The sequence below is a fragment of the Pseudorasbora parva genome, chromosome 3 (genome assembly GCF_024679245.1).
Source record: "Pseudorasbora parva isolate DD20220531a chromosome 3, ASM2467924v1, whole genome shotgun sequence".
Classification (NCBI taxonomy): domain Eukaryota; kingdom Metazoa; phylum Chordata; class Actinopteri; order Cypriniformes; family Gobionidae; genus Pseudorasbora; species Pseudorasbora parva.
This window is the reverse complement of record NC_090174.1, coordinates 60101348-60129333: the sequence shown is the minus strand read 5'-3', so window position 1 is coordinate 60129333 and position 27986 is coordinate 60101348. Positions and strand designations below refer to the sequence as shown.

The following is a 27986-nucleotide window of genomic DNA, read 5'->3' as shown; positions in this document are numbered from 1 at the left end:
AGATCAGATGGCTATTGAGCCACTGAGCGCCACCTGCAGGAAAGCAAGTTATTCGATGATACTTAGTCAGCTTTATAACTGTCATAGTTGCGTTTTTTAGACGTCATTCTATCTGTACATAAAAGAGCACGTATCTTCTGTTAGATAAGATAGACATGAGAACAGTAATGCGCTTGAGTTCAGGTGTGTGCGCTCTCGTGGCGCTCTTGCTTCTGTCTGTTTCAACCAATACCGATCAGTGTGATGATAATAGAGCTGATAACTGCCACAAATGGACTAAAACTTCTCACGAACAGCCTCTAACTACAGGTAAAGTATTTAGTTATCTCTTTATCGGAGTTAATAGCAAAATAAAAGGTATAAGAAATGTTTTAAAGCCTAGTTTAGTTTGTATTTAGTGGCCTGTGTGTGTGCAAAACTGTCATTTTGTGATTTGATGTAACGTTAGGCTAACATGCGAGTTCGCACGTAGGGTCAGCGACTCTTGGGTCAGTGAAGGTTTAATGTTGCATCATCTGATGTCCAGACTGCAATAACAAGTCTGACTTAAGCTGTCACATTAGGAAAAAAATGTCATGCTTTGGTAAATCATAATTATGAAAAAATAAATAAAAAATTAGACTTTCCAGTATATATTTTTTTTGAATCCCATAACTATAATTTTCAAATGCATGATTTTAGCTTTTCTCAAATGGAAGACTATAGGGCGTCCATATGTAAGGTCAGTGAATAATGTTTTTTTTCCCACTGAATGTATGTTATCCAGAATTCCAGCTGCATATTAAAGTTCATGCACATAACAGGCATAGAATAAAAATGCTATGACGTTATGAACACTTTAAACTGGTATTTCATCATTTTGATGGCAATATACAAGTAGTAACATGGAGATTTCATATTTAACATTAATGATTTACATGATGATATAATGTCTAAAAATAATATAGTCCTAAAATGTTCATTATTCCAAAACAGATGTGTTATTGGCAGGTTTGTGACATTCATAATAACTATATCCTCTATTAATATTATGCTACTTTAAATTATTTTACCTTTACAAGGGCCAAATTGTGATGGCTATACGACTGGGTCAGAGCATCTCCAAAACTGCAGCTCTTGTGGGCTGTTCCCGGTCTGCAGTGGTCAGTATCTATCAAAAGTGCTCCAATGAAGGAACAGTGGAGAACCGGCCACAGGGTCATGGGCGGCCAAGGCTCATTGATGCACGTGGGGACCGAAGGCTGGCCCGTGTGGTCCGATCAAACAGACGAGCTACTGAAGCTCAAATTGCTCAAAAAGTTACTGTTGGTTCTGATAGAAAGCTGTCAGAATACACAGAGCATCTCAGTTTGTTGTGTATGGGGCAGCATAGCCGCTGACCAGTCAGGGTGCCCATGCTGACCCCTGTCCACTGCCGAAAGAACTGGACCACGGAGCAATGAAAGAAGGTGGCCTGGTCTGATGAATCACATTTTCTTTTACTAACCCGATTCCAAAAAAGTTGGAGTACCATTTAAGACCCAGATCCCTCTTCTACACAGCCATGATGTTGTAATTGATGCAGTATGTGGTCTGGCATTGTCATGTTGGAAACTGCAAGGTCTTCCCTGAAAGAGATGACGTCTGGATGGGAGCATATGTTGTTCTAGAACTTGGATATACCTTTCAGCATTGATGGTGCCTTTCCAGATGTGTAAACTGAACATGCCACTAGAGCTGCAACTAACGATTATTTTTTCTGTCGACTAATCTAACGATTATTTTTTTCGATTAGTCGACTAATCTAACGATTAATTTTTTTACCCTTTGAAATTTTTCAAAATTCTGTGGCACCCCCTCGCATAAGTTACGCTAGAGGTGTAACAGTACAGACTGCTCACAGTTCACTTTGTATCACGGTTTTAGGTTCACTTTTCAGTACAGTTCGGTATTTGCTATGTTCAGGGGAAAAAGGACTACTGTCAAATGAAAATAAAGAAAATAAGAACAGATAACTTAAATAGAAGCAGCAGCACAAATAAATACTATTGAGCAAAGATGAGAATAAAATAAACAATGCTTTTCAGGATTTTCAGGTAGGTCTAACATTAGTTTTTAGGTAGAGAAATGGAATTAAGTAATCAAAAGTAAAATAACCACACATTTAACTGTTTAAAATTAAAAAATAATCCTTATTAAACTTACAAAAGCTATTCAGTCAGGAGCAGTGAGTGGTCTTTATCTTTTGTTAGACATTAAACAGACAGCAGTGAATGCTACTGCCCCTTTAAGACCCACGGATAGTCGTCGTATTTTCTGTATAAAGTTCACTTAAGGCATAGAGTAGGCTATGACATTTTGACATACTTTTTGTGAGTTTGTCCGTTTAAGCACAGGATTTGAAAGATAACTCAATATTTGCGCGCTTTGGGACGAGTGCACAAAGACAGATCTTCTCATTCGAGTCTCCAGGCTAACGTTACACGGGGGTGATGACGGTGAAAATGACTGCTCATATTCGGACGTACAGCAGCACTCGCATGCGTTTTATAAAGTTTACAGAGAGAGACCGTTTTGCCCACGTTTTACTTTTATTATCGCTGTTGTTGTAGTGTACCTGAGGAGTCAGCACGTGTATCCATCGACAGAAACATAAATACAGCATTATTTTCAAGTTACAACCCATAATAAAGATGCGAGATGAACCGAAGTGTAAGTGCGTCCCCGCAACTTTTGCTCGGGATCCCGGTTGGGAAACACTGTTCTGTATTGATTGACACCGCGCTGGTTTGTTTAGAATTATATGAGCGCCGTGACCGCGCGCTGCCGCGTGATGAAGGCTTGTCGCAACTCTGTTATTCAACTGCTCTGGTTTTAAAAGCTATGTCATACTAAATGCGCCAAAATGCAATAAAACTTGTTTTACGGTCGAATGCAACGCGTGTGTGTGTGAGTGAGTAAGAGACGCGCAAAAGGGCGGAGAGAGAATTTAAGGAAATGCAGCTAAACGAATATGCGTGCGTCTTTTAAATAGTGTAAAAATGAATGAATGACGAATGTGGCGGCCGTTATTGATTATGTGGCAGTCCGCCACAAATTAGTCTATGTGTGGGAAACACTGTTTGGCCTCTGTTTAAAGTATTCCCATACTTTTGATATTCGCGGTCTAAGTTTTTGTGATAGAACCAGGTGCAGAAGCCAACATTACGCGAGATGAACGTCTGACACGACGCGTCGACGCATTTCACGAACGTCGACGTATTTCCGTAGTCGACGTCATCGATGACGTCGACGCGTCGTTGCAGCACTACATGCCACACACACTCATGCAACCCCATCCCATCAGAGATGCAGCTTCTGAACTGAGCGCTGAGAACAACTTGGGTTGTCCTTGTTGAGAAATGTTAAACATGGAGTGAACCACAGTGTGCTGTGGAGTGTATAGAGACTTTCACCATCAGCTCTTTTTTTTTCTGTTCAGAAAAGTTACTTTTATATAAACTGTTATGTGTTGGTTGATTGTTTGTATTATTCTATATTTTTACTTGTTAATCTTTTTTTCTTTTTTTTCCATTGTTGCACTTTGAGATTCATCGGAATGAAAAGTGCGTTATAAATCAAATCTATTATTATTATTATAAACTAATTAGAAGCACTGAATTTTTGGAATCACTACCCAGCACTGAGTGTGCAATGAATAGAAATATAAACACACCATCTCAGTGTGAAATAGCAGCAGTTTGTCAATACTCTCCCTTTGTGTGTTTCAGATGGCGTTGTGACGTACGAGCAGCTGAAGGACATGATGTCCGCTGGAACTGTCCAGCTCCTCGACGTACGTGAACCAGAGGAGCTGGAAGGAGGTTTTATTCCAGGAGCCACAAACATTCCATGTACGTCACACTCACTTCAGCTCTGCACAAACACACACAGAATTCATGAGTGACTGTACTTTTGTTGTAGTGGCAGAGGTGTAGCAGGCCCTCCGACTGAGCCCGGATCAGTTTAAAGAACGCTACGGCATCACAAAGCCTCACATTGAGGACTCAGACTTAGTGCTTTACTGCATGAGAGGGATACGCAGCCTCACTGCGCTGGAGACCGCAAGAGCTCTGGGATACACACGGTATGGACACGCACGCACGCACACACACACACACACACACACACACACACACACACACACACACACACACACACACACACACACACACACACACACACCACCTTTAATCCTGGAACAGTTTGTTGAACCTTGTTGACTCATTGTTATGCCCTATCTGGGGGAAAGAAGGCAACATGAAAGAAATTGTAAAACCATGAGTTTGTCTTGATTTGGGAAACCAAGTTTGGGAGCTGACCAAGCCAAAATAACTAATAAAAAGGTCTTAGTTTGAACCCTCCTTCCTAAACCTAATTAAAAAAAAGCAATGCACTGCATTAAGGATGGGGGAAACAAAGCTCTGTTATAAAAAGAAGAGGGGATGCCACACAGTGGTAAACATGGCCTTGTCCCAACTTTTATGAGATTTGTAGATGCCATGAAATTTAAAATCAACTTATTTTACCTTAAAATTATACATTTTGTCAGTTTAAACATTTAATGTAATTTATGTTGTATTCTGAAAAAATATATTAAAATTTGAAACTTCCACATCATTGCATTCTGTTTTTTCCCCCCACAATTTGTACTCTGTCCCAACTTTTTGGGAATCTGGTTTGTATATACAGTTAGATCCTTATACACTCACCTAAATGATTATTAGGAACAATTTCTCATTAAATCAATTATCTAATCAACCAATCACATGGCAGTTGCTTCAATGCATTTAGGGGTGTGGTCCTGGTCAAGACAATCTCCTAAACTCCAAACTGAATGTCAGAATGGGAAAGAAAGGTGATTTAAGCAACTTTGAGCGTGGCATGGTTGTTGGTGCCAGATGGGCCAGTCTGATTATTTCACAATCTGCTCAGTTACTGGGATTTTCACACACAACCATTTCTAGGGTTTACAAAGAATGGTGTGAAAAGGGAAAAACATCCAGTATGCGTCAGTCCTGTGGGCGAAAAGGCCTTGTCGATCCTAGAGGTCAGAAGAAAATGGCCCGACTGATTCAAGCTGATAGAAGAGCAACTTTGACTGAAATAACCACTTGTTACAACCAAGGTATGCAGCAAAGCATTTGTGAAGCCACAACAAGCACAACCTTGAGGCGGATGGGCTACAACAGCAGAAGACCCCAACGGGTACCACTCATCTCCACTACAAATAGGAAAAAGAGGCTAAAATTTGCACGAGCTTAACAAAATTGGACAGTTGAAGACTTGAAAAAATTGTGCCTGGTCTGAAGTGTCTTGATTTCTGTTGAGACATTCAGATGGTAGAGTCAGCATTTGGTGTAAACAAAATGAGAACATGGATCCATCATGCCACTGTGCAGGCTGGTGGTGGTGGTGTAATGGTGTGGGGGATGTTTTCTTGGCACACTTTAGGCCCCTTTGTGCCAATTGGGCATTGTTTAAATGCCACGGCCTACCTGAGCATTGTTTCTGACCATGTCCATCCCTTTATGATCACCATGTACCCATCCTCTGATGGCTACTTCCAGCAGGATAATGCACCATGTCACAAAGCTCGAATCATTTCAAATTGGTTTCTTGAACATGACAATGAGTTGACTGTACTAAAATGGCCCCCACAGTCACCAGATCTGAACCCAATAGAGCATCTTTGGGATGTGGTGGAATGGGAGCTTCATTCCCTGGATGTGCAGCCCACAAGTCTCCATCAACTGCAAGATGCTATCATATCAATATGAGCCAACATTACTGAAGAATGCTTTCAGCACCTTGTTGAATCAATGCCACGTAGAATTAAGGCAGTTCTGAAGGCAAAAGGGGGTCAAACACAGTATTTGTATGGTGTTCCTAATAATCCTTTAAGTGAGTGTGTACAGTGTATAATTATATATATATATATATATATATATATATATATATATATATATATATATATATATATATATATATATATATATATTATACACACACACACACATCATAGGTACGCTGCAACTATGAGAGACAGAGTGAGAGAAAAAAAATCCTGAAAAATCACATTGTCTGATTTTTAAATTATTTATTAGCAATTTTTGGTGGAATTTCGAGGTATTTGGTCAATAACAAAAGTTAATCTCAGTACTTTGTTATATACTCTTTGTTGGCAATGACATTGGTCAAAACTTTTCTGTAAGTCGCCACAAGGTTTTTACACACTGTTGTTGGTAATTTGGCCCATTCCTCCATGCAGATCTCCTCTAGAGCAGTGATGTTTTGGGGCTGTCGCTGGGTAACAAGATTTTTTATGAGGTTGAGATCTGGAGACTGACTACACTACTCCAGGACCTTAAAATGCTTCTTACAAAGTCACTCCTTTGTTGCCCGGGGCGGTGTGTTTGGGATCATTTTCATGCTAAAAGATCCAGCCATGTTTCATCTTCAATGACCTTGCTAATTGAAGGAGGTTTTTACTCAAAATATCACGATATATTGGCCCCATTCTTTCTTTCCTTTACACGGATCAGTCGTCCTGGTCCCTATGCAGAAAAACAGCCCCAAAGCATGATGTTTCCACCCCCATGCTTCACAGCATTCTTTCTCCTCCAAACACAACAAGTTGAATTTTTACCAAAAAGTTATATTTTGGTTTTATTTGACCATATGACATTCCTCTTTTGGATCATCCAAATGCTCTCTAGCAAACTTCAGACGGGCCGGACACGTATGGCATTGCGTAGATGGTAGCATTTGTTACTTTGGTCCCAGCTCTCTGCAGGTCATTCACTAGGCCCCCACCATGTGGTTCTGAGATTTTTGCTCACCGTTCTTGTGATCATTTTTACCCCACATGGTGCGATCTTGCGTGGAGCCCCAGATCGAGGGATGTTATCAGTGGTCTTGTGTGTCTTCCTTTTTCTTATAATTGCTCCCACAGTTGATTTCTTTACATCAAGCTGTTTACCTATTGCAGATTCCCAGCCAGAAGGTCTACAATTTAGTTTCTGGTGTCCTTTGACAGCTCTTTGGTCTTGGCCATAGTGGAGTTTGGAGTCTGAAGCTTTGTTTATACTCGACGCGTCCACATGAGCGCGAGAATGGGCGCGGCAAAAATGACTTTGATGCGGAGGGGCAGTCGTCCGCGTTGGGTCCACAAGACCCCATTTCGCCTGCCGGTTTCGCTGTGCAGCGGATTTTTTGTAACTCCGTGCACAGCTCCGCATCCGAAGATGAACGAGTTCTCGGCGAATCTAGCCGAGCATGATGTTTTATCACACCGGCAACCGTTTGCACATACAAATTAGGTGTTTATATTTACAAAATGAGCCTACAAAAGCAGAAATAAGCCATTTTAAATAAAGATCCATGTTTAACCAAATAAATGAATAAATCACGACACTAAAGTTTAGTGAAAATAGGAAATATTTAAGAGAGCGTTAATTTAGTGCATATTTTGTTCTCATGTCACAAATAATAATATCAAGCAAAGGTTTACTGAGTTTTACACGATTCTTTTGTGGTGTGGTTTTTGGTGAAATGTACTAAAATAAATATCATCACCTGTGTACATTAGCCCACTTCTTCTCCATGCTGTTCCTGTTGGTTTATTGAACAATTACTCCAAGTCGCCCTCTGTCGTTTCAAAGAATAGCACAACGGCGAGCGTGTCAAGTATAAACGCCTCATCCGTTTGGGGAGGAGCGCGCGCAGTCAGCGGAGGCTCGCGCAGCAGAGCCAGGTGAAAGTATAAACAAGCCATGACTGTTTGAGGTTGTGGACAGGTGTCTTTTATACTGATGACGAGTTCAAACAGGTGTCATTAATACAGGTAACGAGTGGAAGACAGAGGACCCTCTTAAAGTTTTACGTCTGTGAGAGCCAGAAATCTTGCTTTTTGTAGGTGACCAGACAGTGATTTTCTGGATTTTTTTTTTCATTATATCTCATAGTTGAAGTGTACCTATGATGAAAATTACAGGCCCCTCTCATCTTTTTAAGTAGGAGAACTTACACAATTGGTGGCTGACCTATTATATATATATATATATATATATATATATATATATATATATATATATATATATATATACTAAATATATATAATACTCTAAATCCTTATCTTGATAATTCACTCACAAAACTCATTCATCAGTGTCTCTGTTTGTCTGTCAGAGCCCGTCATTATGCTGGAGGATTCAATGAGTGGCTTCAGCGGGAAGGATTGTGAGCAGAAAGAGTCCAGCATGAAACTTGACAGCAGAGAAATGAAGCTCATTTCAGCTCTGTGAAGGACCTAGAAGACTATGACTGAATTTATACAGCACTTGACTGTTAAAATGACAGAACAGACCAAAAATGTTTCTAAAATCTCACAGATGAGAATATATATTTGCAAAGCCTCAATAAATATGATACAGTGTGTTAGTTTTTATGCCATTTGATTTTGTCATCATAAATGGACCCAGCGATACATCAGATGATTTGTCACACGTATGTTTTCCCAACTAACGGAAGCAAACACTGAAATAGACCATTAGTATGAATTCATGATCGAGCATCGACCACGGATGATGGTGATAAACAAAATGAATAATCTGTCATTCAGAATGCGGTTCCTTTGCAGGAGTTTACATGAACAGATGTGGTGGTCTGCAACCAAAATTCATATAAAATTCATAATTGAAATGATGTGATATGTATTCATATGAATTCATATTTTGCGGTCCACATATCCGTTCATCAAATATCAGCACTTTTTCAGGAAAACCCAAAGCAGCGTTTCTAGACAATAAATGTGCCACATCTGATCATCCCCATCCTGAGAGGGTCAGCAGGTTTGATTTGGAAAATGGATTTTACATTTTGCTCTTTATTGTAAAAAGTATTTTTTGTTGTTGTTCTTTTTAATGATTTGGAATGGTGCAATTTTTATGTCCAACAACAAGTGAATCTGGTGTGGTTCACATCTTCACATAAACACACTGACACAGGCTCTGAGGGTTTGAATATTGAGTTTAATATTGAGGAATGAAACATTTAGATGTTATTAGATCACACACACTATTTCTACTAGCATGAGGTTAGAGGTGTTCAGAAGTGGACCAGAGGGTCATTGAGGGTTTTAGGGAACTGGACACCTTTCACAGCCGGTTTCAAGTCATCATTATTGTAAAAAGCTGCCGATATCATCGCATGAACACACACATCATCTCCGACACGCACCTGAGAGAGAGAGAGAGAGGTGTTTTATACAAACATTTTACAAGTTCACTTTTATCACATTGGAGCGTGTGTGTTCATTCGCTTTTTGATTAAAAATTGAAAGTTTTCCATTTTTGAAGACTTTCATTTACGGCTCATTTAGCCTAAAATTTTTTATAAAAATGCTGCATTAGTTTTTCTGGTAGCCCTGTATATTTCTATGGCATCGCTGTCAAAGAGTATTTAGCTGGTGAAGTGGATTTACTTGTAGAGTTAATGAAAATGATCATGAGCATGGTATGGCAAGCCGTTTTAGCTTAAATTGTTTCCAGCGTTACTCATCATAATTGCATTTTTACTAGTAAGAATTCAATTAGAGCTCTACAATTCAATTCTTACTAGTAACAATTACAATGAGAGAGCACTGCAATTGCATTTTTACTAGTAACAATTTACTAGTAAAACAATTTACTAGAAAAAAAAGGTTGTTGGTATCATGCTGCGTTTGTATGACTGTATAATACACTACTAACTCATAAGCATAATTGGTCTTAGTGGTCCCGTATTTTATGCAACATGATAGGGGTTAAATTCACAAGTTCAAAATAATGAAAATAATCAAATAATGGACAATCCCCCCCCCCCACCACCACCACCACCACCAAAAAAACACTTATTTACCTTGACCACATATTGTGTTCCTCCACACATTATCAGGCAGGAAAAGCTTACAGGAATGTAAACTACAAATTTTTTTCCAGTCATCTTCTCTATGTCTGACTTGACCTGAAAAAAAAAAAAAAAAAAAAAAAAAAAACATTTCATATTAATCTAAATAAATTACATAAACACATATAAAGGAATTTATATGTATATCAATGAAGTGAAAAGTAAAGCCGCGTTCTCTTAAAAATTACAACAAATAATTTCCCCAACACATTTTACAGCACCAAAATAGATCATTATACTATAGGCTGTGCTTTAACAAAACTACATTTACTACATGTGTGATTATCTGTCTCCTACCTTCATGCAGATGTCCTTAACATATTCAGTAACAGGCTCCACTGGGGTCCATTCTTCAGGTCCTGACATTGCTGCAGTGCTCATGATTAAAGTCTGGATGAAATAAACTGTATTATCAGGCAGTCTGTCTCTCAGATTGATTCTGATCCTCTATTTATGCTGCCAGAATCACATGACATGAGTCGTTGTAATTCATGTGATGTCATCAAAGGGGCTGAATGAATGAAGAGGCGGAGTTTCACGTTGGGGGGTGTTGTGAAATATTCAGTTACAGGGAAAAACTTTCAGTGGTGGGAGTAGGCCTATAATATTCATGATATTTCCCATTATGGGTGTGTTCGATACAATGTGCCAATGAGGAAGTGAAAATATAAATCAAAACACAACTTGTTTATTTCCAAAAGGCACTTTCCAACAGTTTGCATTTTGAAATGTATATGTAATATTTAATATTCGTAGTTTTGTAATATGATCAATTTTATCCCATTTGGTGGAGTTAAAAGTTTTTTTTACTGTAGCGTTATGAATTTATGGACCCACGGATATGACACACGACAGCACAGTTAGAAGAGCCATTGCATTGTTGGCCCATCTTATGCACCAAAAAGCATGCTTTCATTTCAGTATGTGTGGCATCCAAAAAAATGTTAATTGCAATATTAAATTGAATCAAATCACAGAAACCGCAACAATGATTTTAATATCAGTGTCCGGTAAGAGTAAGATGCATGTCTACATTTTAAAGAAGTATATTATAAACAGCCACTTTTATAGAATCATGTTTTTAATTTTTAATTTTTTAATTTAAAAATGTACTTAAAAAAAAAAAACATTTTAATTATATCAGTAAATACTTAATTTAAAAACATATGCATCATATGTGATCTTTGCAAACACAGCACATGACCTTCTGTAAAGCCCATGTATAGAACGCATGTATACACACACACACACACACACACACACACACACACACACACACACACACACACACACCTGTTTGAATAAGTACATAAAATCACAGATGTCAGGTAATAAGAATTGTAAATCAAAATGAGTCCTGTCCGTATAAAGAGATAGTGTCATAGTTTCTCCTATGTAGAAGTTTTTAAGGGGAAATGGGAGCTTTCTGAGAGGATTCTTAAGCTTTAAGAAAACGGACCCTGAAATTTTGTTTTAATATTTTTATGCAGCAAGGAAGCATTAAATTGATCAAAAGTGTTTAAAAGATTTCCCTTTCAAATAATCGCTTTACTTTTGAACTTCCTTTTATTTTGAATTGTGAAAAAAACTTGCATTAGTTTCCACAAAAATATGAATCACTATAACAAGTTTACAACACGGATATTAATCATAACAGTGTTTCTTAAAAAAAAAATCAGCATTTTAGAATGATTTCTGAAGGATCATGTGAAACTAAAGACTGGAGTAATGATGCTGGAAATTCAGCTTTGATCACAGGAATAAATTACACTTCAACATATAGCAAAATAGAAAATAAATTGCAGTAAGCAAATATAATATTACTGTTTTTATTGTATTTTTGATCAAATAAATTTAAAACCTATAATCTTACCAATCCCAAAAATCTGTCACACATTCAGTGTTAGGCAAGTTACTGAAAATAAGTAATTACACTGTAAAAAAAAAAGAAAAAGGTTACACTTTATTTTGATAGTCCACTTTAAACATTCTACTAACTATAAGTAACTTTGCAACTACATTTTCTCTAACTCTCTTTAAAGTACTACTAGACTGTCAGTAGACTGGTAGGTTATGGTTAGGTTTTGGGGTTCGGGCTAATGGAATAAGTTGAATTGTAGTTGCCAAGTTGCTTATAGTCAGTAGAATATCTGTTGGGGGACCAACAAAATAAAGTTTTAGTAAATATTAATCAGACAGTCTACAAATACTCTAATGGCCGTTAGTTGACATGTAGTTGCAAAGTTACTTCTAGTTAGTATAATATCTAAAGTGCACTATATCAAAATAAATATAAAAAAATAAAAAAATAAAAAATAAAAAAATAAAAAAATATATATATATATATATATATATATATATATATATATATATATATATATATATATATATATATATATATATTATTGTTATAACCACATCAAAAATTTGATAAATCATGAAAATAGCACTAAATAGCACACACAATTACCCAATATGCTTACAAAATCTTTTAATAATATTTTAATAACGGTTGTCGAATATTCAAAAATGTTCATTGTATTAACTCAAATTTATATATGTGTGTATATAAATATATATATATATATATATATATATATATATATATATATATATATATATATATATATATATATATATATATATATATATATATATCTGTTTAAACCACATTTGTACATTTTACTCTCATTTTACTGGTAAATTGTTACGTATTTAACGCATAAATATATGCTGTAGTAAATATGACACGCTACTGCAAGCCAACATGCAAACGACCGCAAGGAAAACTGAAAGTAAGTCTTAGATGCTCAAAAACACAATCATCTTCTTCATTAAAGCTAATGAGACTTAAAGGGTTAGTTCACCCAAAAATGAAAACTCTGTCATTAAAGGTTAGGTAAGTTAAGTTAAAAAACGTTTTTTCCAAAAAAAATTTAATGTTCTTCATATATCAACATAATTAACATGTAAGTACTCTGAAAAAGAAAGTATAAAAATTGAGTGTCTGTAGTAGACATTGTTATCGTGGGCACTTTAAAATATCGTAAATAATAATTTATTAACAATTTATAATTTTTTTTATAATGCATTCAAGAATACTTTGCCAATCAACCATATAAATGCTCAACACCGCTGTATTCTGCGTCAAAGGGACACGCTCTCAGATATAAACAAGCCCAACGTGCGTTTGCACATGACTGAACCGGTGAAGGAGACGCGCTGCTGAAGCGCCGCTCAGTGACAGCAGAGGGCGCTGATGAACTAGGCTGTGGGCCAAGTCCTTTTTTCTCCTTTAGTTTTCGATTTGATAGATCTCCTCCAGGGAACTGATTTATTTTTTATAACTGATTACATTAACCGTTGTTGAGTACATTACTACTTGTTTCCAACATCAAATGTTGCACATTAAAAATATAATGTAGATATAATTTCGCTATCTAACCACAAACGGTTAGCCGGAGTAAGAACCAATCAAAGCTCGTGTTGTTACCTTGTCAACTTGAGTTGGCCAATCACATCATTATTTGAACCAGTGCCTGAAGACCCGGATGTGAACTGAAAGCGGAGCGGCAAACCATTGTTTTGGCTACAGTGTATGGCTGCACCACACCTCGTGGAGACGGTAGGTAACTGATTAGCACTAGCATTGTCCGAAACGTTGTAAAATGTCTGAATGCATGGGTCTTGGCACATGTTCGCCGTCAAAATAGCTACTACTATCAGTATTTGTACAACTAATATAAGCAAAGTACCCAATGCTACACACGTGGGTAATGTTAAGCTAGCGTTAGCACCTGAGGTAACTTAGTATGGTGTGATTAACGTTAGCTTTTTATCTGTGGATACCGCAAGCTAATTATTTATTTAACTGTATGTTTGGCTTTATTGCTATAAAGAGTTTAGCAATGGCATATTTGCATTAGTCTTAAAATGATGACTAAGTTACGCTGAAGGTTTTTTTTTTTTGTCTTGCAGAAGATTTCAAGTTTTTCCCCATCGTTCAGCCCCTTCCGTGTAGACTACCAGTAACGTTAGCTGTATGAATTTATTTTATTTAAAGTTAAGCCTGTTAATCCTGGACCTGGCCTGTAGACCCGTTCGCAATTTGGTGTTGGGGGAATTTCTCATTTGAACTGAGTTAGTGGGTCCCTAGACATGAAAAATCACAGAGGTGCTCGTCCGCCATAGTGCCACGAATGACGTAGTGGTCAAATCAAATATGGCCGACATCGGATGATGATGAAAATCCAACATATTTGTTTCTGAATGTTTATACACATATAATACCTCTATTTTGACTAATTATGGTATGTGGAATTCATTTCTGCTATTGATATGACCATATTGGGTGATTTTGACCTTAAAGGGGGGGTGAAACACTCAGTTTCAGTCAATCTCATGTCAGTCTTGAGTACCTATAGAGTAGTATTGCATCCTTCATATCTCCGAAAAGTCTTTAGTTTTATTATATTTATAAAAGAAATATGGGCTGTACCGAGTCTTTCTGGAAAAAAAAGAGCGCCTGGAGGCGTATCGTGTGGGCGGAGCTAAAGAATGACGAGTGCGGACAAAGCGGTGATGTCCTCAAGCGTGGAGAAGCCAATGGCTATCGATCTCAGCTAATAGATATGATCCAGAATCAGATTCGGAGGCTGAAATAAATTGAACAGGAGAAACATTAACAGCAGGATATGTGTGTGTTTCCTCGCAGTTTGATTCGGTTTATGGACTATTGTAAGGGGATAAACCTTAGCAGTAGCAAGCAAAACGGTTTTGCACATCATACTAGTGTAACGTTATACATAGAACACCAATGAAGTCCATTAGCACATTTGAATGACAAAGCACGCGATCGTGTCGTTTACTGATGTTTACTCACGCGACGATAGCCAACAGCACAGACATTTGAAGCAGTTTTACTCACCGGCTGCTTCCAAAGCAGGACCGAACCTTTATCGCTGGGACCGCTCCGTCAAAAACACACTTCTTTGGTATGATTTGGTGAAGTCCTGTGACAGCAGTGACTGTAGAGATCCACTTTGCGATGCAGTGTTTGGAGTGTTTATGGGCGTGCATTTCCTCTCTCGCTCTAGCCATGCACGCGCGCGCACCCTACCGGGAGAAGAGCCCGTACGGCCCATACAAGGACCTTCTGCTCTGTCGACGTCAAGCCGAGCCATACTCGAAAAAAACTCTCCTAAACTTGTGAAAAACCGGAAGGAGTATTTTTGACACAGAAATACTCCATCAAAGCCCCCCCCCCCCCCCCCCGCCCTTAAAATGGCATGGTCATAGTCATTTTCCTATTCTGAAGAATCTCAAAAGACATGTACATGCGAACTAACTAAATTTATAGTCTGCCCTTATACTGTGTATTGTGTATACAATACTAGACAGAGTTCACAAAAAATAAGAGGACAAGATTTAACTTTTCTTGTATTTTACCAGGAGTATCAAAAGATACTTCTCACTTCATCTCACTATTGAGCATCACACCAATTGATCAACAGTGAGCATGCTATCATCTTGATGCGTCACTGACAAAGACAGTGATTAAAGGACATATTCTGACTGGAGATGACTGTATGAGCAACGTGGGGACTAAACATGCTGCTATGGCTTCTGACCCAGTGCAATACTTAGCCAACTTTGAAGAGGCAGACACCTTGACAGAGCAAGATGCAGCTAAGACATTTGATGATTTCAGGATAGAAATCTACACCAGTGGAAGTTCTGGAATTGATGCTCTCCCTTCCACAAGTAGTGGGATCAGAGGCCACATCCAACGAGGGGCTTTTCTGGTTCATACGACATGCCACTTGCTTGCAACTTTGGCACACCCCTGCCATCAAAATGTCTGAAGCCCATACCACCAAGTCTGCTCACATTGTAAGTGTGCAGGCAAGTGTGACAATCGCCGATGTGGCTGTTGTGCTGCTGAAGTTTCATGCACCATATTCTGCCATGGAAAAATCATCCTGTAAAAACCCATCCCACTAACATGCATGAACACATACAGTACACTTTGAGAGAAATCAGACTATATGGTGCACTTTTAGTTAATTTGATATGATGTCATTTGTATCAGTTTTATTGCTTCTTTAGCTTAGAAATCTAGACACACCCTAGTGGCAGCAAAGCTAATTTGCAGCCAGGGTAGTCTAGCAACTCTTCGTTGAATTGTGAGCTGTAAAAAACTAACTCTGGTCAGGCCAATCACATTGTGTAAAGAGTCGGTGGGCGGGCTTAATATAATGACAGCAGAGTTGCGGAGGTTCCGCATGCTACTTGTAAACAAAGAAGCTGTCAAACAGCGGTCTTTCAAATTGGCTTTGGCCGCGACTCTGGAAGACTCAGAGTTAAGCTTCTCTTTGAGAAAAGAACGGTACTGAAATCATTCTTAAGAAAGGAAGATGTGTTCGGAGTTTTGCTGACCGGATGGAGCGAAAGTTTAATCTATCAACTAGTTCCACTTCACCTTCTTCGTTGCTCTGGTTGGTTGTAGCTCTATCCTATTGCGTAAAGAGTGAATTTGAAAGACAACCGTTTATCCCGCCTCTCAGATTGAGCACTGCCAATGGGAAGTTCCCAGGCCCAACATCTTGTCAGGCTATTGCTACATAGTTTTATTTGCACCCAATTGTTTTATTTTATATCATTGTACAAACACCCAATTAAACTAAAACTTCAAAGGGGATGTTTATAATTGTTACATTTCGTCTCTTCATGTCTTGTTATAATTAAAACAAATCATTGAGGGAAACAATAATAAGTGAATATAAAGAAAAAATATTTTTTTATAAAAAAAATATGTTGACCTTGATATTTCAATGACCAGATGATCCTTAATGTTAAAAAAATATTAGCAATGAATGTTTAATGTCAGATTTAGTAGAATTAAACTTATTGCATCTGGCTTTTATTCCTAATAATGGCCAAGTTATGGCCAAAGTCTTCTGAATAGGAAAATTACCTTGACCATGCCTGATAAAGGTCAAAATTCACCCATTATGGTCATAACAATATCAGAAATTAATTCCACATACAATAGGAAGTCTAAATGGAGGTATTACAACTGTATAAACATTCAGAAACATAGAAGTTGGATTTTCATCATCATCCGATGTCGGCCATATTTGATTTGACCACTACGTCATTCGTGGCACTATGGCGGACGAGCACCTCTGTGATTTTTCATGTCTAGGGACCCACTAACTCAGTTCAAATGAGAAATTCCCCCAACACCAAATTGCGAACGGGTCTACAGGACAGGTGCTGGATTATGTGATCCTCCCCTAATACTGTTTGGAGCCCAGACAAAAATGAACTTGAACCAGATTAACTTTATCAGTGTCATTTTATTTAAAGATGCATTTAGCCCATGGCTGCATGCTCACAATGTTTTGTGTTGCACTTAGACAGCATTGGAGCAGTTCCTACATAGTACTGTACATAGTAACGTTACATCACAATGTGTGCTCACAATGTTTTGTCACATGTAGAAAGCACCAGCTAGCTACCATGCACAGACGTGTGTCTGTGCATGGTAGCTATCTGGTGCTTTCTACATGTGCAGTTTCCCCCCACACATTGTGATGCTTTGCACTGGCAATGCACAAGCTCCAAGACACTTTTTGGTGCTGGTGGAAGTGTCATCCAATGAACTGCGTAGAATTCCCCCTCGATCCTCCATCCATGCTGCATTGGGGGAGGTATGTCTGGCAGGCTTTGCAAACTTCTCCTGTAGAACAGAGGAATAGAAAGTTTGTTGGTATATATTCAAGGTCAGGCAGACATGGACAGTATTTTTTTGCTACATGCATGTAAAATTAATTTTTAAACAGTGAAGAGCTTTCAATTATGATAAATTGTGTTGCTTTGGAAAAATATTTAGTATTTTTAAAATACAAATTACTGTTTATTTTGATACATGTCATGGTTGATGTAATTTGTATTTTTAATTAGATACCTTTACAGATTGATTTTTTTTGTATCTTATTTAAAAATATTTTTTTATGTATTTTTGACAATCTAAGTAACATTAGTATTCTTAGTATCACTTGTTCTTACAGTACTAATTTGTTATTTTTTCTGTTCCTAGGTTCTTTACCTGTATATAGCAGCCTGGTAGTTTGCTCGCTGAATGTGAAGGTAAAGGGAGTCCTTATTTGGAGGAAGACTTGGCATCTATAATCTCCTTTAGTGACATGGCTGCCTGATACAGAAGTTTCGAGTCTTTTGTTCCTTGCCCTGCTCCAACATGACTTGTTTCTGTGTCATCTTCACTATAGTCTGATGATGATGGCTGTGACGGTTCATCATGGATTACTTCATCAGCAGTTAAATCATCAACATATACTAAATAATTTCTCGAGGATTTCAGAAATCTCAAAAATGGATGTGACTTTTGAAGTCTGGCTTTTAAGGAAAAAGCTTTGTAAGTTGAAATGTCAACACCTTCTTGTTCTTTAACTATAACTATTTAAAAAAAAAAGGCCATTTAGCCAGGACAGCCTTAACACCTCACGGTTTCTCAGCAACCTCTCTTCCACCACTGACTCACAGAAATGGTTGTAGCCTGCCTGATATGGATTACTTTCTGGATTTCCCTCACGATAAATTTTGGGCAGATGTCTTGTATAACGTCTGTAGCACCTTTTTCTGCTGTGACTATCAGTTATGTATTGGTTCTTTCTGCATATCAGGCATCCAACAGGCAGGAGATGGAAAGCTCTTTTTGTGAGGCTTGGGCCATATGATGCAGAACGCAAAACCCGAACCTTGGATGCAGTGTCATCACTGACTTCCTCTGGCAACAAGTGGCCTTTATCTATAAGATTACAAAGGGGACAAAAAATGTGTTTATCAAAGGTGATTACTTTTAGTCTAGTAATACCATGTGATGTCTTTGTTTCAAATAAAACATTTCTAAAACAATGACTTGTTCAAGTCAATGTCAACTTCACAATATTTACTGTAATCTTATTTTGAATCTGTTTTTTTACCCTTGTTAAATGTCCAGCTTTTCAGTACAATTTTTTAGATTATAAAAAATAAATTAAAAAAAAAAACATAATGAAAAATCACAGTGTAATTAAGATTCGCTGGTATTGAGTGGTTTATTTAACATACATTTTTTAACTAACTAGAATACACAAATACATGATGCACCTATACACACTTATTTTAATAGACATTTGGTAGAATTAATGGATTTGATACATACCTTTAGTATCTTTGGCTGCTTTTTCTCTCCTCCTACATGCTCTTGCAATATGATCTTTATTGGTGAAACGCATGTAGCATTCCCTATGGAAGCCCACGTTGATTGGCACATCTTGGTCTCTAGGTTTCTGTTAAGTTAAATGTTGCTATGGCTTTTTCAGCTACTAAACTCAGCAGTGTTGAGGTCAACCCATTTCTGGGCACACTAAACAAATGATGCCCAACTTGTTTTAGAAAATAAGGTTATTAGGCGTTTTGCCTTAGAAGCAACATACATACAGCACTTCACATTGACGCGCACCGGCTTTCAATCGCGACCCGCTTTGTTGTTATGCGGTCTAATGTAAATAAATTAACTTAGGTGACAAGCCCACCTACGGGTGATCAACAGCGTTAGAAGTCTTCTGATGGTAAGTGCACAATGTATAGTATAGTTTGAATAAATAAAAAGTATATAAAGCCTATTATAATGGAAGGCTTTCGTTATCAAAGAGAAATGTTACAGTATCAACAATGTTAGTTGTCAAGGAGACGGGTTTATTTGTTTACGTTTTCTGACGCTACGATTTAGTGGTCCTACAAATTTGCCTGTTAAAAAAATTAAGAGTTTAAATTGATATCTTTATAAAATGTGCACGAATCAAAGTTGGAAACAATGCTTACACCACTTATAAGATTTTTTACATGCCATCTTTGAACAAATTACTTAGTTCCTTGGCAGGGATCTATGAAATTCACAATATCGGGGTCCGGCCCACGGCCTAAACTGCAGAATGCGGCTGTTACCCCGGAAACCAGCAAACAAACAAAAACCGCGTGTAGTTTTTAAAACATCCATTCGTTTTTGTAATCTCAATGTTGTTCATCACAGCACCAAATACTTAATACTTAAACACTTAATAGGCTATTTATTTTCAAACTTAAACATTTTTATGTTTTAATCTGGACTACAACATGCCCTAATAATTAGAACGTTCTGTTATTGTTAAAACTTTGAGACATACAACTTCATTAGTTAACATGTTAATTCATTATTACCAAACTGACAATGAAAAATACTTATAAAGAATGAATAATTCTATGTTAATTTCTTAGTTACTGTTTAATAACTTTAAAATCAAAATAACTTTGTTAATGGACCTAAGATAAAACTAACAATGATCAGTATTTCTTAACTAACATTACCAAAAACATTATACTTTCTGTATCAAATGTAGCTCTTGCTCAATCTTAGTTAATGCATTAAATAATGAGACCTTATTGTAATTTGTAAGCCTACCTGTTGTTCTTTATAGCCTAATTTTTGTGCAATTTAATCTGTTTGAAAATTGTACTTCTACAGCTCTGAAAAATATCAAGAGACTACTTAACATTGATTTCACAATGAGGGGTCTCTTAATTTTTTTCCAGAGCTGTATATATTTTGGTGCATTATTGTATTTAAACATTCAGTTATTTGTTCTTACAAAAAATAGTTCTTAAAGCTACACGTAACTTTTTTAGTTTATTCTTAGCTAAAATCACTTAGTTCTTTCTAAAATATATGTGCTCATTAATGTATATTTACTTCTTTCAAGTAATAATGCATTCTCGTAATTTTATAATATACCATTGAAAATGCATAAGTGTTAGGGGTTCGGATGGCGGTCGCCATGTTGCTCCTCCATCTTAAAAGTACATTTGCCAAAGAGGGACATACCCGTAAATTCAAGCTTCGCTTTTCGCGTTTTTACACTTGATGGCACCGTGTCGAATGTGAAGAGGAGGATTGCTTGAGGCTGCTATATGATGATGGAGGATCACTCTTAAGCCCCTTTCTAAATGCACGTCGGACCCGCAATATTCCCGGAACATTGCCGGGTCGCCTTCTGTGTGAAAGCAACCACGTCCCGGAATTGATTACCGAATTCGACCCGGGTCGGGGACCTAGTAACATTGCGGGATATGTGTCAGAGTCGCCAAGGAAGCAGAAAAGAGAATTAAGACGGCAACGCAACAGGCAAATCAACAAGACAAAAGTAAATATTGGAGTGGCCTTTCCAAGATGGAAAGAGCTCATGAGGAGCAACGATTTTAAAAAGAACGCAGACGTTACAATACAATACAATATTTATTTATAAAGCACATTTAAAAACAACCAAGGCTGACCAAAGTGCTGTACATAGCAGAGAATAAAATGCAGAGCAGTACAGGACAAAAGAAACAACTGAAAAAATAAAACAAAAATAAAAATAAAAAGCAGTAATCATGTCAGAGGCAATGAGCATCAAAAGCAAGAGAAAAAAAGTCTTTAAAGAAGATTTAAAGATGGAAACTGAAGGAGCCAGTCTGATATAGAGAGGCAGACTGTTTCAAAGTTTCTGGCCTGCAGTCGCAAAAGCACGGTCACCTCGTTTTTTAAGCCTGGATCTAGGTACAATGAGAAGACAGTGATCGCTGGATCTCAAAGTACGAGAAGGAGTGTATGGACAGAGCAGATCAGTCAGGTATTGAGGGGCCAAATTATTAAGAGCTTTATACACAAAAAGTAAAATTTTAAAATCAATTCTGAATTTAACAGGTAGCCAATGAAGTTTGATTAAAATAGGGGTGATTGACTCATACTTCCGTGTCCCAATGAGGAGTCTAGCTGCTGCATTTTGCACTAATTGTAGGCGAGAGAGAGAAGACTGAGATAGACCAAGGTAAAGTGAATTACAGTAGTCTAGTCGTGATGTTACGAATGCGTGAGTCACTATTTGAAGATTGCTCTTAGTTAAAAACGGTTTCACTTTAGAGATTTGGCGGAGCTGAAAAAAGCATGACTTTACAACAGCACTGATCTGCTTCTCAAATTTTAAGTTGTGATCAAACAGAAAGCCCAGATTTCTTGCACATTTGGTTTCATACGGTGCGAGAGAACCACGCTCAGCATCAAACACACAGTTATCCTTAGGCCCAAAGATAATTATTTCGGTTTTATTTTCGTTTAGGTTTAGAAAGTTACTTGAAAGCCAAAGTTTAAGATCACTTAAACAGGCAAACAAGGGTTGTAGACCATTTGTATCATTATGTTTTAAAGGAAAATAAATCTGAGTATCGTCAGCATACAAATGGAAGGATACATCATATTTATTACAGATGGAAGCCAGCGGTAACAGATACAGAATAAACAATATGGGGCCGAGGATTGATCCCTGTGGGACTCCGCAGTTCAGAGGTACACTAGTGGAGGATTGATGACCAATACGGACACTAAAACATCTATTGTTCAGATAAGACAACGCCTCGAAAACCCAAAGATGTCTCCAGACGTCGCAACAGGACCTCATGGTCAACTAAGTCAAATGCAGAACTCAAATCTAGTAAGACTAAGGCCATTGATTTCCCAGTCAGTTTCAGTGAAAATATCACTTGACACTCTTAAAAGAGCAGATTCAGTACTGTGTAGAGCTTTAAAACCAGATTGAAATGTTTCATGGAGAGAATTTGCGGATAAGTATGATTGTAGTTGAATTGAATCAAACTCTCTCCAGGATCTTTGAAATAAAAGGTAGATTAGAAATAGGACGATAGTTAGAAAGAGTGGAAGGATAGAGATTAGTTTTTTTAAGATATGGCGTCACCACAGCAACTTTCAGACTGTTAGGGAAGGAACTCGTTGACAGGCATTTGTTAATTAAAAGTAACAGACCCGGTCCAACTGTGTCCATAATTTGCCTAAGGAAAGAAGGTGGAATAACATCCTGTGGACAGATAGTGGGTTTTAAGTGACCAACAATTTCATTACATGTGTTCAGATCAATCAACTCAAACTCAGACCAGATAGATGAACATAATGGAACATCATGTGTATACACTGAGTTGGACAATTGAGATTGTAAAATTGTGATCTTATCAACAAATAACTTTGCAAAAATGTCGCAGAGAGCAGTAGAGGGCTCTAAGATGGGATGCACAGAGGGATTTAAAACAGAGTTGATAGTAGCAAAGAGAACTTGAGGTGTATGGCAATTATTAGAAATAAGTTTAGAAAAATGTTTGCATTTTGCAGACTTTGCAGCTTTCTGAAACACCTTATAGGCATTTTGCATGATTTCATACGAAACCTGCAGACGGTCCTTTTTCCATTGGCGCTCCGCCTGTCTACATGCCCGTCTAAGGGTACGTGTAGTGTCAGTGTGCCAGGGCACTGGTGCAGGCTTGGGATTTTTGTACCTCAAAGGTGCAATAGAATTCATGATATCTGCGCAGGTGGAATTAAAAAGATAAAGATGTGCATCAGCATCCAGGTTATGGAGGGAAGAGACAGATTCCAGGCAGTTACGTACATCGTGATAGGCTGTGGAAAAAACTTCACTAGAGCGTAGGGTAAGACAACGAGTTAAACGTGCCAGCGATGGATTCTTAAGTGTGCGTCCAGTGAGAGGAACAGTAAAAAGTACAGGCATGTGGTCAGAGAAAGATGCACTGTTTATTTCTATATTTGAAATAGAGAAACCATGGGTTAAAATCAAATCAAGGGTGTGGCCATGGATATGTGTTGGACCAGAAACCCACTGAATAAATTCGAAAGACTCAATCATATTTAGAAATTCAGCTGAAAATGGTTTCGAAGCACAGCAAACATGAATGTTGAAATCACCCAGCAGTAAAATTGTCATATTTGATAAGTAGATCCCCCATTAGAGCAGCAAACTCACTTAGAAAGTCCTTATTTTGCTGAGGAGGACGATAAATTAGAGCTATGACAATGGGGTTAACTAAGACTAATTGTAACAACTGCACCTCAAAACTGTGGTAGGAGCCGGTAGGTAGAGATCGACAGTGAAGAGTGTTTTTAAAAACAGTAGCAAGACCTCCACCGCGGCCAGACAAACGCGGGGAGTTTAAGAAGTGACAGCCACGGGGCACCAATTCCGAAAACGGAGATAACTCGCCGGGCTTTGTCCAAGTCTCAGTAACACACAAGAAATCCAGGTTTTGAGAGGCAAAAAAAGTTATTTAAAATGAAGGTTTTGTTTACCAGAGACCGGGCGTTAATGAGAGCGAACTTCAGCCGCGATGAAACAAATGCTGGCTGTGTTTCTCGGCACAGCGAACGGAGGTTGTGAAGATTAGCTCCACCTGCTAGCGTTGCCTGCTTTCTTCTCGACAGGTAATATTAATTCAGCCTATTCGTGTATATTGGAAGTTTTATTGTTGCTTGGCTAATTATATCATGGTGTGCTGTGCATAACACTAGAACGACGTCTAGGATAGTTTTCCTCGCGTCAATGATGAAAAAGTATTGTTTACCTTATAACATAAATTATAAAGATTATTATAACATAAATATAACATAAAACTTATAACATAAACATGAGATTAATATTTTAATTGCATTATAATTTGTTTGCCTTACGCTACTGATGTCGTACAATATACAGAATAACGATAGCACTGATAAAAGTTACTTTACTAAGATTAGCTTGCATTCGTCTGGGAACCTGGTAGCTGATGTTAGCAATGAAATGGTAAAAAAATAACCAAAACGTAAAACTATTATTCATTTTACATAGATTAATTTGATCATAGATCATTTGGCAAATTAAATAACTGCAAATTATAATAGTTTTCAAAAGTAACCTCATCACTTAAAGCAACACTCACCGAAGAGGTCGAACTGGAAGCCATGACTAAATCGGCCACCGTAGGAGTTGAAACGAAATCGAAATTGAGAGGAACAGAAACTATTATTCACTGGATGGTCATATACCTTTTCACCACTAGATGGGGGAAAATATCACGCAGTGTAGCTTTAAATTTTAACAATTATTTTAATATTTCAAACGATGAACCCGAAACAGACAATTTACCAAGAATTTGCTTTCTGGAGTAAAACAAAGTGTGTTGATTAATCAAAGAAATAAGCCGATTCACTGGTTTCAACAATCTGCCAAACATTTTTATTTTCAGGACTTTCCTAAGAGGCCGGGTGGTCCAGAGAATCATATCCAGGAACCACGCTTTATGATGAAACCAACAACTTCAGCTGAGTCGTGAGCATTGCATGACTTAATCATCTGAGGCCACGACTGGGCCGTTACCATCAGGCGTTGAATCATCAGAAGATACAGAACGATTATCAGAAACACCTTCATCATCAGAAAATACACTCTCATCATCAATTTTTACCACAATGTTACTCAAAGGGAGGAAATTGTGTACCATCTTTAGCTTATCACATTTAACATTTACATTTAATCATTTAGCAGACGCTTTTATCCAAAGCAACTTACAAAAAAGGGGAGAGCAATAGAAGCAACGAAACAAACAAGGCCAACAACCTGTAAGAGCTGTAAGAAGTCTCAATTAATTAGCACAGTACACCATTTTTTTTTTTTTTTTTTTTAATAGCCATCTACAATAGCCATCAGATACAAGGTGTTTAATCTTGTAAATGTGGGACTTGGGATCACAATCAACCACAGTGCACACCACATTTTCCTACTTATCCGAAAGTTTACGCTTGCCACGTTCTTATACAGGGGTGGGCAATTCCAGTCCTGGAGGGCCAGTGTCCTGCATAGTTTAGCTCCAGCCCTGATCAAACTCACCTGTCTGTAGCCTTCTTGTAATCCTGAAGACATTGATTAGCTGGTTCAGGTGTGTTTGATTGGGGTTGAAGCTAAAATGCAGGACAGTGGCCATCCAGGATTGGAATTGCCCACCCCTTGGCTAATAGGACCCTGTTGGGTCAGTGTATATTTTGGCCATTGGATTTTCCTTATAGAAACGGGTATTCAAAAACAAAAAACGGCTCATTTTTCATTTTTTTCATTTTTTAAACAAAACGAAAAACAAGAATTCAGCTTGATTTTTCGTTTTTCGTTCAGAGGTAGAAAATGAATAAACAGCTTGAAAATTCGATTTCTACACGTGGGCGGTAATTATACGCCCGTGTCTGCTGATTGGTCAGCCGAAGATCAAACTGCTCTTCCTCAGTTCAGCACAGCAGAATAAAAGTCCTGCACTGCAACAACTGTACGGATTGTTAACGTTTTTATTGCAGCTACATTTAATCTTTTATTAATCAAACTACCAGACTAATGAATGGCTCGACACATTCAGGGGCAGAGCCTCAACCTAGACAGGGCTTTCTTCTGTGTATAAATTCACATAGGCCTACACTTCGTATCAGCTGGGTGTGGCAGCATGACAGCTGTCCACCTCGGTTGCCCAGTCTTTAAAATATGTGTTAATTAAGATATAAATTGATATAATTAATTGTTGATGCAAAGTCCTTAGCTTTACTTGTACTATAGTGGCTGAAAAAGATGGGTTCTTCTTACTCGTCAAAAAGTCAGTCAAAATCCGTAAACCAGTGGGAGTTTAATAATCAAACACAAAAAATACAAAAATGTACAAATCCTATTGTTTCCTGTTTCCTATGACACTTGTCAAACCTTTATCTTGTATTACCTGAAACGTTTAAACACAAGATTTATCCATAATTGACAAGATCGACGAGACGGTAAGAAAACTGTTTCTCCCTTCTTTCTTCCTAAAACTTCTGCGCACGCGAAGTGGGCGTAAACCATTAAAGAAACAGAACAAAATTATACATTATAAACATAGGAAATAATACTGAAATATATAAAACACAGGAAATATCAGAATTGCTTCTCAAAGAACGTTACATAATACTTTCAGTTATTAATAGCAAAAAATCTGCAATAATAATATAAACTTTATTGCTATGTTAAATTGGCTCTTACATACCAGCCCCTAATTGTCTTTGTGTTCAACAAACAATTACCAATCTATTTACTAAAGAGCTAAGTAAATTAAAGATGCAAAAATATTCTTCACTAAATTGGAGTAAAATTTTCCAATAAGACCTGAATTAACGCATCGGACTCATACCAGATACTGCATACAGGATTATGTGTACGTGATTATAAATCTGCCTCTAAAAGTAAACAAAGCTTAGTAACAGGCCGTAAAAGAGTGTTCGTGTTGGTTTTCACTTGGGCTTGCCGCACAAAACCCTTGTTGTCTGTGAATGTTTGTAGCACACGTCCCATAACCCAAGAGTTTCGTGGTGCAGAATTGTCTGCAACCAATACAATGTCCCCAGGCTTGAGATTTTTCTTTAGGCTTTGCCACTTTTGTCTTTCTTGCAGGTCTGGTAAGTACTCTTTGATCCAGCGCTTCCAGAATAGGTCAGCCATATACTGAACTTGGCGCCACCTACGTCTGGAATACAGGTCTTTTTCGTCAAATACCCCAGGAGGCATGGACGGCTTTACTTTGAGCAGCAGCAAATGATTTGGAGTGAGGGCCTCTAAGTCATTCGGGTCATTGGAGACCTTAGTGATGGGACGACTATTGATTATTGCCTCCACCTCACATAAGAGCGTTTGAAGACTTTCTTCATCAAGAGACTGCTGTTTTACAGTGGAGTTCAGAATTTTTCTGACAGTCCGTATTTGTCATTCCCAAACTCCTCCATGGTGGGATGCAGTTGGGGGGTTGAAAATCCACTGTACACCTTTTGCAAGCAATGTGGTTTGAATCCTGTCATTATTCAAACTTTGTATGGCTGTTCGCAACTCCCTTTCTGCCCCAATGAAATGTGTTCCATTGTCAGACCTGATTGTTTGAACCTGACCCCTTCTAGAAATAAATCTTCTTAGTGCATGAATGCACGAGTCCGTATCCAAAGAGCTAGCAATCTCAACGTGAACAGCTCTTAAGGTCAGGCAAGTAAAGATTACCCCATATCTTTTAATCAATGTCCTTCCTCTTTTGATTTCAAATGGGCCAAA

At 37.8% G+C, this 27986-nt stretch overlaps 1 protein-coding gene and 1 long non-coding RNA gene across 2 annotated transcripts; one reads left to right on the top strand and one right to left on the bottom strand.

Annotated features, from left to right (window-relative positions):
• Positions 1-26: 26 nt before the first annotated feature.
• Positions 27-8460, top strand: LOC137071562 (thiosulfate sulfurtransferase/rhodanese-like domain-containing protein 1). Its single transcript, XM_067439671.1, is given in 4 exon segments — positions 27-309; positions 3750-3872; positions 3943-4105; positions 8209-8460. Coding segments are annotated over 4 exon segments (495 nt in total). The 5' UTR covers positions 27-155; the 3' UTR covers positions 8264-8460.
• An 8867-nt stretch (positions 8461-17327) lies between these two features.
• LOC137072098 (uncharacterized) lies at positions 17328-19924 on the bottom strand. Its single transcript, XR_010904626.1, has 3 exons — positions 19196-19924; positions 18080-18799; positions 17328-17710 (listed from the first exon to the last, which is right to left on the bottom strand). It is a non-coding gene; the product is annotated as an uncharacterized lncRNA (long non-coding RNA).
• Between the last annotated feature and the right edge of the window lie 8062 nt (positions 19925-27986).